This window comes from Delphinus delphis, chromosome 3, assembly GCF_949987515.2.
Source record: "Delphinus delphis chromosome 3, mDelDel1.2, whole genome shotgun sequence".
NCBI classification, from domain to species: domain Eukaryota; kingdom Metazoa; phylum Chordata; class Mammalia; order Artiodactyla; family Delphinidae; genus Delphinus; species Delphinus delphis.
The window spans coordinates 96,967,718-96,982,293 of NC_082685.1; the positions used below are offsets into that span (position 1 = coordinate 96,967,718).

Below are 14,576 nucleotides of genomic sequence, written 5' to 3' on the forward strand. Positions count from 1 at the left end.
TGGGTTGCTTTTCCTTTTTATTCTTCCCTTCTTTTTTCTTTCCCTCCTATTTCAACAAGGACATAGTTGAAAACATTACCTTAGATGACTAAGTACCAGCTGTAATATGTTAATTTTATTGAGGGATTTCTTGGATGTATTTAACACTCCTTGCCCTTTAGGTGCTCAATAAGTAATTTTTGGTTGACCGATTATCAATTATTCAGTTAATTATTTAGATACATCCTATTAGAAAAATCATTAACAAAGGAAATAATAAATTAAACCACATAATTTTTCAACGGCCTCCTATTTCTCTCTTTAAATGCTCCAAATATCCAGACCAATGTGCTTTTCTCATCAGTAAATTAGGAAGCAGAACTAAAGAGAGACTTTAATTAGCATATATAGTACCCATGCCAGAGAGTGGATGATGTCTACGATTATAGTAATTAATACTAGTTATTAGAACATAGGAGAAGACCAGTGTGCATGTACCTTAGAACTTTCAAAACAGGGGCGGGGGGTGGTGGTCTCACACTTGAGTGCGCATCAGACCCCCCCTCCCGGGAGGGCTGGTTAAACCAGAGCAGTGGGCCCTGCATCCAGAGCTGATGATTCCGTTGGTCTGGGATGGGGCTAAAGAATCTGAATTTCTAACAAGTTCCTGAGTGACACTGATGCCACTGCGCTGTGGACCATACTTGGAGAACTTTGCTATACAGAGGAAGGAAACTTTAACCAGAACAGCAAGTTACTCAGAAGCTATGTTGGGGAGCATTAACGCTAGTGCTTTTCAAAGTTTGTTTGTTTTAGTTGTGGAATTCTACTTGTTCCCCAATGAGTTCCCCAAAACTTTGATTTAAAAACTAAGTTTAGTATTAGCTATCTTAAGTGGACTAAATCTTCTCTGTTTGTGGAATATACTTTTTTTCCATTCAGACCCCCACCACCCCCCCTGACCACCCCCCTCACACAGAGCAGTGCTCTTGGTACATGGGGGCCTGGTGTACTGTCTGGAACCGTAGATAAGAAAACTGAGGCCCAGAGAGGGAGCAATGTGCCCAAGTCACATAGTCAGAAATTGCTAGAAAGATGCAAGTAGACATTTATGCTAAGCCCTTGTCTTTTCTCCTGTTGATAGCCTAAGTTTTTGGGGTTTTTTGGTTTTTTTTTTTTTTGGTACGCGGGCCTCTCACTGCTGTGGCCTCTCCCGTTGCGGAGCACAGGCTCTGGACGCGCAGGCTCAGCGGCCATGTCTCATGGGCCCAGCCGCTCCGCGGCATGTGGGATCTTCCCAGACCGGGGCACGAACCCGTGTCCCCTGCATCGGCAGGCGGACTCTCAACCACTGCGCCACCAGGGAAGCCCAATAGCCTAAGTTTTATATCTTCCCCCTTTACCTTATAATTTTATTTCAAGTTCCTATTCTTCACACTCAAACTAAATATTTATCTGTTTCATGACTATGTAGCTGGTCAAATCACAGCTGAATTAAGAAGTCTCTTTTTAGAAGAGTACCATTTTAACAAAAATAAATTTTAAAAAAATCACTTTAAAAAATGATATTTGGTTAGTATGTTTTTAGAACCCAACCTTTGTTTTCCTTTTAGCCTTTTATACAGGTCACCTTAAATTCCACAATCACTAGCCCTGTTTTTGTTAAGAAATATTCTCCCCTCCTCCACCCCCCACCCCTTAGCTTCCCAAGTCGTTCTGGGAATGTTCTTCCAGGTTATAGAAAAGCATTTGGTCACAACTAGTGGCACTAGGTAAAGCCTCCATTAAGTTCTTTCTGTTTCTGTGAAAGCATGAAGGATCCCATGGAAAGCATTCCTTCTCATCTTAAAAGTAAAATTCTTGTTCTCCTGTGAAAAATGGGAGGAGGAGAGAGCAAGTAAGGGTTTCAGACATGGTACCATTCAAGAACCTAACTCAGCATTGCTAACCGAAGTTGCTGTGTAACCTAGATTGTACCCAACTGTTATTTGATGAGTGCAGTGTATGACTTGTGCTGCTAGAGTGTGTAGGATATGTCATTAAGTATATCCATCTGCAAGCTGGAATGTTGTAAGTATGAATACATGTGCTCGTATGACAGAGAAGTGGAAGGTGATGCCATGTATTAGCCACATAGGAAAACATAGACCGAATGTCATTTCAAATATAAGCAACTCACCTAACTTAAGAGTACCCTCTAGCAACATTGTACTTAACTCATGACTACTTTGAAACCTCGGGGAGGGTCTCTGCCCTAAAGACCAATATTGGAAGAAGCTCGGAATAAAGGTCAGAAATACTGGGTTCTGGTCCCATATCCACCATTTATTAGCCCAGCCACTTGGAGCCTCAAATTCCTCATCGGTAAAATGGAAATAGCAGGACTTGCCTTCCTACTTCATAGGGTTTTAGTGGAAACCAAACTATGTAATGTATATATAGGCACTTTCAAAGTCTAAAGCTCTATATAAATGGGTAGTTTTTAACTCCTTAGTCTTTGCTAAGATAATTATTTCTTCTTACTTGCCAAAAATTTGTTTTCCTTCTTTGCCACTCATACCCCTTAACAAAAGTTGCAGATGCATAGTTGAGAACCTGATTCTCTAGAGTCTGTTGTTGTAGTCTCAAGAGCAGCAGTAGTCAGATAGATAGATAGGCACTGAAATCGATTGCTGCATTATATAAAATAAGTAGCATGAAATCTTAGAACCAAAAAAAAAAAAAAACTTGAAAATTACTTGGTGCCATGAATTCTAAACAATTATTTTAATCTGAGAAATCCTTGGTTCAAACAAAATCAATGTGGAAACCCAATGTATTGATATAAAACAGATGGGAGCAGAGGGGCTTCACTGAAGTGGGGTATGGAGTCCTTTGGAAGTTACAGGTGCTGCATGTAACCTTGGCTTCTCTTCAGAACACAGGTGACACTGCTCTTGGGCTCACAGAGGTGAGGGATGTGTAGACAAAGTCCTGTATTGATATTAATAAGGCAGAGCCACCAAGAAGTGGTGTTTAAAATTTGCTGATCACCAAGGCAGGGAAATACGCAATGTGATTTAGAAAGATTTCCATGGACATGTTCAAATATTAAAAGTATTATCTTTCGAAGAATATAGTTTTCATTTTCCTAATAAGCATCCTGAAATGCATGACTTTTGATGATAAATAAAAAATGGCTATGCCATTATGATGGTGTGGGGAAAAAGTAAGAATTCAAAGTGGGAGGGGGAGTTATACAAAATAAACTATCACTTTAGTGTGGAAGGAATTAGGCCAAAAGTAGAGCTAATCCATAATTTAGAAGTGGAGTACTCTGAGGTTGAGAGAAACATTGAATTTCTTCATGAAATCACTATAAGTGAAGAAAACGTGCTTGACAACATAAAAAAAAAACAGCAATTTTTATAATACTCCTTGGTTCTGGATCCAGATTGAAAAGATCTTTAACATTTTAGCTACTTTCTGTGGCTTGTTTTATATGCTATTTAGTTCAAGAGATTATATGGCATTTTTAGACTTGCTGATTTTTAAAAATTCTGAGTTTGTTCACTGGCTTGAGTACTGTGACTTAGAATTGAGCAATTAAAAGTTATTAAAGAAAATGTTCAAATACTAGAGAACGAAATCCAGAAACATACCTGCCAATATAAATCACATATGTAATTTTTAAAATTTGTGATGCAAGTTTCAGGCATAAGCAAGCTATCTCGGGAGGGCATACTGACTTTTCTCTGTTCTGTGGTACCTTAAGTAGTTTTTTAGAGAGCTGAAACTCAGTTATCTCTTATTGTGGCAATAAAGAAGTTTTAAAATTGTCTGAACAGAACTTAAAACTAATCTTAGAACTAAAAACCGCCTGTAAAATCCACTTGTAACACGAAAAAAATTTTTCAAAAACTGTTACTGACAAATGCTAGATGTGTTTATTATGATTTTTGATAATAAAAACTTTGAAGCAGCAAAAAAACTGTTACTAATTAAAAATTACATATCACAGTGTGGATGAGGCCTTTTACATTTATATTTATTTATACATATTTAGACAGGCATATTTGACACATATGCAAATATTCTGTGATATTCTTAAAATATCTACATGTAATTTTAAGAGTTGAAGAAGTAGACTTTATTTTGAGCACACACCTCTCTTACACAACAACCTTAAATTTATGAGATAATAATTTCATATTTATCAATAATTGTATAATAAATAACTAATAATCTATTAATTGTTTTTATTTTTAAAAATTGTAACTGCATATTTTTTATTTTCGAAAAACTATAACAGATGAAAGAGTAACGCCAAATGTGGTATTTTGGTTTAAAACACAGTAATCTAATTCTTTTTTTCCTTTGCCACAAGTTTCAGACCCAAAGTTTACGTCTGTCAGATGTACACAGAAAACCACATCTTTGGAGAGGTATAGTCAGCATCACATTGATTGAGGGGCGAGACCTCAAGGCGATGGATTCAAATGGGTTGAGTGACCCCTATGTGAAGTTCCGGCTTGGACATCAGAAGTACAAGAGCAAGGTGACCTATCTCTTTTGTGTTCCCATCAGTGCTTGGAAGGCAGTGGTTGGTTAATAGCCATGCTCTGAGATGTGAAAACACTAGACACTTTTTTAATGCTTTACAGAACTACTTTTCAACATCATGTCAGGCAACAGTGCTAACAATTGTATTGCATTTCTTACTTTATGTACTATGTGACCTTTGGTAAACTATTTCTCTATGTCTCAGTTTCTTCACCTATCACATGGAATAATACTAGGAATAATTTAATTAATTAATTAATTAATTAATACTAGGAATAATACTAATCTCTTTAAAAAAAAAAAAAAGCCGGAGCAAACCTAAGTCAATGCCTGACACATAAAGTGCTCAAAGAATGTTGGCTACTATTACTACTGCATCTAGTACTAGTACAAGTACTACAAATAGCACTATTTGACATGTATGAAAAATCTTTGTGCATTACTCTGAACCATTTTTTCAAACTGAGTTGTACCAATGCAGATTGCAAGGTTTTAAAAATGTACTTAGAAAACAGAGGGCCAGAGTCCTGCTGCCACTACAGCAGTGTGCCATGGCACAAGTTACTTTGCCTCTCCATACCCCCATTTCCCCATCTGTGAGAATGAGAATTAAAATAATGCCTGCCTAATAAAGTTACTGAGAAGATTGACTACTATGTGTCATGCATGTAAAGGGTTTAGAATATTGCTTTGCCCATAATAAATACTCAATAAACGGTAGTAGCGGAAGGAAGAGGAAAAGTAGCAGCAGTAGTAAGTATATTATGTAATAACACTTGTATTATTAGTAATAACGTATTATATTAAATATTCATATCACTACCATACTATTAACAGAAATAATAATAATTAGTAAAGGTCATAGTAGTCATGGTTATATAGTGATAGTTACATTTATCTGTGTTGCATCCAAATACAGCCTCTTTTTTTTTTTTTTTTTTTTTTTTTGCGGTACACGGGCCTCTCACTGTTGTGGCCTCTCCCGTTGCGGAGCACAGGCTCCGGACGCGCAGGCCCAGTGGCCATGGCTCACGGGCCCAGCCGCTCCGTGGCATGTGGGATCCTCCTGGACCGGGGCACGAACCTGTGTCCCCTACATCGGCAGGCGGACTCTCAACCACTGCGCCACCAGGGAAGCCCAAATACAGCCTCTTTAATGGTCAGCTTCTATAGCTGGTATTCATTGACAGCTTGGGACAACTGATTACACCCATCTTGTATTAGAAATATCACAGAGGTGATTTCTTAGCAGGCTGATTGGTTACCTTCTTAAGTGCCCACATCGAAGGGGAAGGCATCACTTCTGACCTATAGGAAATCATATAGGGAAGAGAATCCTACAGAAGAAAACTGAAAGCTTAAGTTCTTTTTTGGCCAAATAAGTAAGACGGACCACTCTCCAAAATACTGAAGGAGTTCATCTGAACCCAATTATGAGACATTTGAATTGTCATACCATCCATCCAGTGCTGTCTTTTTTTTTTCTGCCATGGGTTTAATAATAACATTTTAAAGAAACTACTGATCCCAAAAATAGGTACCTGTGACCACTTCTATCTTGTCTTTTATCAATTAACATTATTTCCCTGTTCTGGTAGGCTTAAAACATTACTTATTTTTATAGTTCTGCTCTTTAGGTATGAAATATGAAACCCAGCTATGGACATGTGTCTCTCTTTGCTCTTTCTTTCCATGATCTATTGCTGATTAATTTCAGATTATGAACTTTAAAAATTGTGATTCATTTGCGTTACCTTTGCACATAACATACTTCATTGCTTTCAAAGTCTTTACATCTGAAGATCTGTCTCTCATACATTAAAAAGAGAAAAGGCCGCTACAGGCCCTCCTGCTAAAAAGAAAGAGTAGGGAAACAAATATGAATGTGGTCTAACTCAATGGTGATGGAATTTTAAAACACATCAGTATGAGTCACTTGATTCATTGATTCAGGTGTCTTATCTGAATACTTGAAGTTACAAAATTGCACGTCAGATAAGATACCTTTCTTATATATGCAACACACACATATTCATATTAATTCACAAACATATTAATTCACAAACATTTTTGGCATAGTGCTTTGGGGAAAGAGATCTGAAGCTCTAATAAAAGACTTGAGTTAGAGTCTAGCTACTAAATCCTAGTTACTGTAGGTGGGTCACTTAAACCTCAGGTCTCAGTTTCTCCATGTATAAAATTGGGATGATACATCAGTGCTATAATTTTAAGGTAAAAGTTTGCCTGACCACCCCAAAATTACTTTTTTTTCCTCTTTCTCCCACAGAACTTCATTGTCCATTTTCTTCATTATTCAGCTCGCAATTCTTATGTGTGTGGGAAGTGAGGGAAAAAAACTCTGGGAATCCTCATCTTCCTTTATTATAAGATGACAGACTACGAGTTATATCTGTGTAGTAACTGGTTATGTAAAATAAATGCTAGTATCTGAGTGAGCTATTCCACTTACAGACTCTTTGCCTTTTCTATGTAGTTCATATCTGTTATCTGTTACTCAAAATAATGAGAGGGTGCCTGTTGGTTTTCAGGACACATTCTTTTGGGTTCTCTCATACAACATGTAGTAAAGATGCTGAGATCTAACGACTTATTTCCGTCATTTCTAGAAGCTCACATGCTTTTCTAGATAGTACATAAAGTTTGATTTATATCTCAAGTTAAATTTTTTAAGACTGATATTGAGGAGATAGTAATGACTTTTTGGTTTTCCAGATTATGCCAAAAACTTTGAATCCTCAGTGGAGAGAACAATTTGATTTTCATCTCTATGAAGAAAGAGGCGGAATCATTGATATCACTGCATGGGACAGAGACGCTGGGAAAAGGGATGACTTTATTGGCAGGTTTGTGCAATTTGGTATTTTTGGATCACCCTAGACAGGATGAGCTTTGTTGTAAGTCTGGTATTATAATTGATCTTTACTGTTTTGAAGCAAGGGATCTTATCATGGTAAGGCAATGCTTGGGTGAACTGAAAAATAGATTTGAAGACTGACCAGTAGGTGGCAGTTTTGACCACTTGATGGACAGGCTACCTGAATTTGATATCCAGAAATTTTCTCCAGATGTCAGGAACATTGTGCATAAAAGTTACGGGAGTTGAGAAAGAGGAATCTCATTTGATATAAGATACTTAAAAGGAACAAAGAACATATTCAAAGTCTGCAAAGTGATCTGAGATAATATTACTTTTCATAAAGCATATTGTGACCGCAAAATGCATTGTTTCATACAACTCCCTGCAAGGTAGAGAATCTTGATAATCTCCTAGGAGTTCATAAATCTCCCAGGAGTTCAAGTTTCAGTGAAGGAAGTGTGTAAGTGAGGCAGATCCAGGTTAATCTGATAATGTGGTGAAGAAAAGAGTATTCTGAAGCTTACATGACATCTCTGCACAGAGACAAGGTTATTTTGAATGATTGCTTGAATTATATGAATTGTTTTCTAACTTTAAAGCCTATTTTAATATTTTCAATAGTTACATATGTGTCTTTATAGCAAAACACATTGAAACCTGCCAATACTGAAATAAAGCATGGTGTACAGAAGAATTTGTTAGTTTAGAAAATTCTTTCTTCATCATAGTTGACATGATTTCCAAGTCTCTAAACATACAGCCTGAAGAAATGCATACATACTAATAATAATAAAGGGAATTTTACACTAAAAAAGCAAAAATAGGAATCCAACCCAATATATTTGTCTCTTTGGCTTTTGTTATTCTAAGAAATATGTTTTAAACAATGGTTTTCTTCATAGTATTATAAAGTGAGAGGTCACAGATCAGCTTCAGTTAACCTATAATATTTTACTTATAAAATGAAATGAGAAAAACACCACTGCAAGCTAATGCTGTATTACATTTCAATCCTTTTTAGAGGACAAGCTTTCACTGCATATTTTTTCCCTCTAGTAAAATACTATTTTCAGTGTTTTCTTAAAGTTCTACCTTGCTCTCTTTGGGATATACCACCGGCTTAAGTATCAGTATAGATCTGTTAATACATTGAATACATTTTAGTATATATATATATGTCTGTTTCCATCTTCCTCAATAAGCTATGAGCACTTTCAAGTAGATGCTTTCTAGATATTCCTTGAATAATTAATTCATTTTCATAATTTATAGCAACATTAGCTCTATTTGGTGACCACAAGGAAATCAGAATGGCTGTCATATGTAACTTGCTACCTCAGTCTCATTACTTTGTATTCAAACTTGCTTATCATAGTAAAATAACGAAGTGATTGATGAAATGTACTGGCTTCTTGTACTTCTGGGTCCACATTACATGAAGTCCTTCTTATCCTTTTTTCCATTTTTTTCCCATAATGACAGATACCCTTTTACGTATTTTTCTTTCTTTGAAAAGCATCTCCAAATTTGGAAATTATAAAAATTTCTCAGCCCATTTTGTACTGACCTTTCCCGTTTCCTCACTTGATAATATTACAGATTCTTCAAGGGCATGCCTAATTATTTTAAGAAATGTTTGGCAGAAAGGTGGACTTGTTTATCTTACTTCGTCTCGTTTCTATGGGTTTGTCCATATTTGGTGAATTTTGAGAGAACAGTGATAAATGGCTGGTGTGAAGATCATAGTGATTGCTCTAGACAACTAGGGGAGCTGAGAAGGTTTATGAAGTTTGAAAAAAGAGAAGAAATCCATTTTTGGAGCTTCTGGGTTGGTGAACATGTGCAGGTGCTGGGGGAGTGCTGTGCCCTGAGAGGGCATGGAAGCTCCACACCCCTTACACATACCTTACCCTGTGCATTTCTTCCATCCAGCCATTCCTGAGTTATATCCTTTCATAGTAAACTAGTAATCTAGTTGGAAGTGTGTCCTCCCTTCTTATTTTTTTAGCTGTTAGAGGTGTTTACCACCTGCATATAGTTTCTGGCTTGGGCTTTGCCTGGGTTGTTGGATGAGTTCTTTATGCCCGTGGCTATTACACAGGAGAACCTTGCAAGCAGGATCAAGAAACCCTGGGCTCCAGCACCCTCATTGCTCTGATGGGCAAATCTGTGTGCTCTGCTTCCCAGTATCTTGGTTGGATTAAAACTGGCTTGGATGGTGAGTCCAAATAGTACCATTAAAGAATTATAGGGATTTCTAAACCTCTCATTTATTTTGAATGACTTACATTTATTTCCAGTTACTTTTTTTTCTAAATATAATAAAAACTTATCTGGCATCAGCCTCACTAAAAAACGTTCACTTTTGATCCTATGCCAAATATAATTGCCTAAGAAAGCAATTTGAGCCAAGAAGTTTTGGAGTAAAGAAGAGCACAGGTAGACAAGAAGACTCCTAGGACAGCTTTTGAGTATCAGTTTAAACCATTTTACACAGTAAAGGAATTTATTGTTGAATTTTGAGATAAGCAAAGTGGACAATACAAAATTGTTGTACACTTTGCTAATTTAACAAAGATGCCTGTTGCAGAAAAAGGAAATGACCCTGGCAAATATCATCACTTCCAAGCTACTTGATGGCCAGATAGCAGCAGAAACTCTTGGTATCTGACTTTATACTTACTAAATTGTACTTTACACACATCCTGCGACTGAAGAACAATATATTATTAGATCTAAGTGGTGGGCAAGAGAGTTGCATGTGTTTATGTCAAGGTTGTGTGGTAACAGTGGAAATAGTGCAGATTATAATAGAATCCCTTGGTCCTAGAATAGTTTAGAAGAGAATAGTTACCTTCTAATTAAATTTGAGTTCTAAGATTAAAGTAACAGGAGTAAAACTGTCATCAGGGTCTTCTGTATTCTTTTCTTTTTTTTCCCAATTTTTGAATTTTATTTTATTTACTTTTTTATACAGCAGGTTCTTATTAGTCATCAATTTTATACACATCAGTGTATACGTGTCAATCCCAATCGCCCAATTCATCACACCACCATCCCCACCCCCACCACTGCTTTCCCCCCTTGGTGTCCATACGTTTGTTCTCTACATCTGTGTCTCTATTTCTGCCCTGCAAACCGGTTCATCTGTACCATTTTTCTAGGTTCCACATATATGCGTTAATATGTCATATTTGTTTTTCTCTTTCTGACTTACTTCACTCTGTATGACAGCCTCCAGATCCATCCACGTCTCTACAAATGACCCAAGTTTGTTCCTTTTTATGGCTGAGTAATATTCCATTGTATATATGTACCACATCTTCTTTTTTTTTTTTTACATCTTTATTGGGGTCTAATTGCTTTACAATGGTGTGTTAGTTTCTGCTTTATAACAAAGTGAATCAGTTATACATATACACACATTCCCACATCTCTTCCCTCTTGCGTCTCCCTCCCTCCCACCCTCCCCATCCCACCCCTCCAGGCGGTCACAAAGCACCCAGCCGATACCCCTGTGCCATGCGGCTGCTTCCCACTAGCTATCTACCTTATGTTTGTTAGTGGATATATGTCCATGCCTCCCTCTTGCCCTGTCACAGCTCACCCTTCCCCCTCCCCATATCCTCAAGTCCGTTCTCCAGTAGGTCTGTGTCTTTATTCCTGTCTTACCCCTAGGTTCTTCATGACATTTTTTTTTTCCTTAAATTCCATATATATGTGTTAGCATACGGTATTTGTCTTTCTCTTTCTGACTTACTTCACTCTGTTATGACAGACTCTAGGTCTATCCACCTCATTACAAATAGCACATAAACAGAAAGATAGATCAATGGAACAGGATAGAAAGCCCAGAGATAAACCCACGCACATATGGACACCTTATCTTTGATAAAGGTGGCAAGAATGTACAGTGGAGAAAGGACAGCCTCTTCAATAGGTGGTGCTGGGACAACTGGACAGGTACATGTAAAAGTATGAGATTACATCACTCCCTAACACCATACACAAAAATAAGCTCAGAATGGATTAAAGACCTAAATGTAAGGCCAGAAACTATCAAACTCTTAGAGGAAAACATAGGCAGAACACTCTATGACATAAATCACAGCAAGATCCTTTTTGACCCACCTCCTAAAGAAATGGAAATAAAAACAAAAATAAACAAATGGGACCCAATGAAACTTCAAAGCTTTTGCACAGCAAAGGAAACAATAAACAAGACCACATCTTCTTTATCCATTCATCTGTCGATGGGCATGTAGGTTGCTTCCATGTCCTGGCTATTGTAAATAGAGCTGCAATGAACACTGTGGTACATGACTGTTTCTGAATCCTTTTGCAAGCTGTTGCAACATTCTCTGTCTGTATTAAATTTTTTTAATTAATTAATTTTATTGAAACATACTTTACATGTAACATGTAAATTTAAGGTGTACAATGTATTGATTTAATAGATTTATATATTGTAACATGATCGCCATCATAGCTATAGTTAACACCTCTATCATGTCACATAATTATCTTTTTGTGTGTGTGTGGTGGGAATAATTAAGATATGCCTCAATTCACTTAGAAATTAGAGACTTCTGGGAGTTGATTGGTGGATGGTGAATAAATTTAAAGTTGACCGTGGAGGGTGATACTCTCCCATCAATGTCTAATAATGGTTTTTAAGGATCCTGTCTGAATTAGTCCCAAATTTGGAACACGTGAATGGATTAGATTATCTACACACACTAGTGTACTGTGTTATAGTTTTTTTATTAATCACTTTATTTTCCAGTTTGGGTCACATATAATGATTTCTTTTTCCTTTTTTTTTTAACGTCTTTATAGGAGTATAATTGCTTTACAATGGTGTGTTAATTTCTGCTTTATAATAAAGTGAATCAGCTATACGTATACATATATCCCAATATCTCCTCCCATTTGCTTCTCCCTCCCACCCTGTCTATCCCACCCCTCGAGGTGGTCACAAAGCACTGAGCTGATCTCCCTGTGTGTGGCTGCTTCCCACTAGCTATCCATTTTACATTTGGTAGTGTATATATGTCCATGCCACTCTCTCACTTCGTGTGAGCTTACCCTTCCCCCTCCCCGGGTCCTCAAGTGCATTCTCTACGTCTGAGTCTTTATTCCTGTCCTGCCCCTAGGTTCATCAGAACCTTTTTTTTTTTTATATTCCATATATATATGTTAGCATACAGTATTTGTTATACTCTTTCTGACTTAATTCACTCTGTATGAGTCTCTAGATCCATCCACCTCACTACAAATAATTCAATTTCCTTTCTTTTTACGGCTGAGTAATATTCTATTGTATATATGTGCCACATCTTCTTTATCCATTCATCTGTCCATGGACACTGAGGTTGCTTCTATGTCCTGGATATTGTAAATAGAGCTGCAATGAACATTGTGGTACATGACTATTTGAATTATGGTTTTCTCAGGTTATGTACCCAGTAGTGGGATTGCTGGGTCATATGGTAGTTCTATTTTTAGTTTTTTTAAGGAAACTCCATAATGTTCTCCATAGTGGATGTATCAATTTACATTCCCACCAACAGTGCAAGAGGGTTGCCTTTTCTCCACACCCTCTCCAGCATTTATTGTTTCTAGATTTTTTGATGATGACCACTCTGACTGGTGTGAGGTGATACCTCATTGTAGTTTTGGTTTGCATGTCTCTAATGATTAGTGATGTTGAGCACTCTTTCATGTGTTTTTTGGCAGTCTGTATATCTTCTTTGGAGAAATGTCTATTTAGGTCTTCTGCCCATTTTTGGATTGGGTTGTTTGTTTTTTTGATATTGAGCTGCATGAGCTGCTTGTAAATTTTGGAGATTAATCCTTTGTCGGTTGCTTCATTTGCAATTATTTTCTCCCATTCTGAGGGTTGTCTTTTGGTCTTGTTTATGGTTTCCTTTGCTGTGTAAAAGCTTTGAAGGTTCATTAGGTCCCATTTGTTTATTTTTGTTTTTCTTTCCATTTCTCTAGGAGGTGGGTCAAAAGGATCTTGCTGTGATTTATGTCATAGAGTGTTCTGCCTATGTTTTCCTCTAAGGGTTTTATAGTCTCTGGCCTTACACTTAGGTCTTTAATCCATTTTATTTTTGTGTGTGGTGTTAGGAAGTGTTCCAATTACATTCTTTTACATGTAGCTGTCCAGTTTTCCCAGCACCACTTATTGAAGTGGCTATCTTTTCTCCATTTTATATTCTTGCCTCCTTTATCAAAAATAAGGTGACCATATGTGCGTGGGTTTATCTCTGGGCTTTCTATCCTGTTCCATTGATCTATATTTCTGTTTTTGTGCCAGAACCATACTGTCTTGATTACTGTAGCTTTGTAGTAGAGTCTAAAGTCAGGGAACCTGATTCCTCCACCACCGTTTTTCTTTCTCAAGATTCCTTTGGCTATTCAGGGTTTTTCGTGTTTCCATACAAATTGTGAAATTTTTTTGTTCTCATTCTGTGAAAAATGCAATTGGTAGTTTCATAGGGATTGCATTGAATCTGTAGATTGCTTTGGGTGCTATAATCATTTTCACAATGTTGATCCTTCCAATCCAAGAACATGGTATATCTCTCCATCTGTTTGTATCATCTTTAATTTCTTTCATCAGTGTCATATACTTTTCTGACTACAGCTCTCTTGTCTCCTTAGGTAGGTTTATTCCTGGGTATTTTATTCTTTTTGTTGCAGTGGTAAATGGGAGTGTTTTCTTAATTTCTCTTTCAGATTTTTCATCATTAGTGTATAGGAATGACAGAGATTTCTGGGCATTAATTTTGTATCCTGCTACTCTGCCAAATTCGTTGATTAGCTCTAGTAGTTTTCTGGTAGAGTCTTTAAGGATTCACTATGTACGGTATCATGTCATCTGCAAACAGTGACTGCTTTACTTCTTCTTTTCTGATTTGGATTCCTTTATTTCTTTTTCTTCTCTGATTGCTGTGGCTAAAACTTCCAAAACTATGTTGAATAATGGTGGTGAGAGGGGACAACCTTGTCTTATTCCTGATCTTAGAGGAAATGGTTTCAGTGTTTTACCATTGAGAACAATGTTGGCTGTGGGTTTGTCATATATGGTCTTTATTATGTTGAGGTAAGTTACCTTTATGCCTACTTTCTGGAGGGTTTTTATCATAAATGGGTGTTGAATTTTGTC

At 37.0% G+C, this 14,576-nt stretch overlaps 1 protein-coding gene across 1 annotated transcript in view; it reads left to right on the top strand.

The window, feature by feature from the left end:
- The window catches only part of MCTP1 (multiple C2 and transmembrane domain containing 1), a 546,887-nt gene that overhangs the window by 321,921 nt on the left and 210,390 nt on the right, over positions 1-14,576 (top strand). The window contains exons 8-9 of the mRNA XM_060009153.1: positions 4,346-4,516; positions 7,255-7,385. Of these exons, the coding sequence (XP_059865136.1) occupies positions 4,346-4,516; positions 7,255-7,385 (302 nt within the window). The remainder of the gene's footprint in view (positions 1-4,345; positions 4,517-7,254; positions 7,386-14,576) is intronic.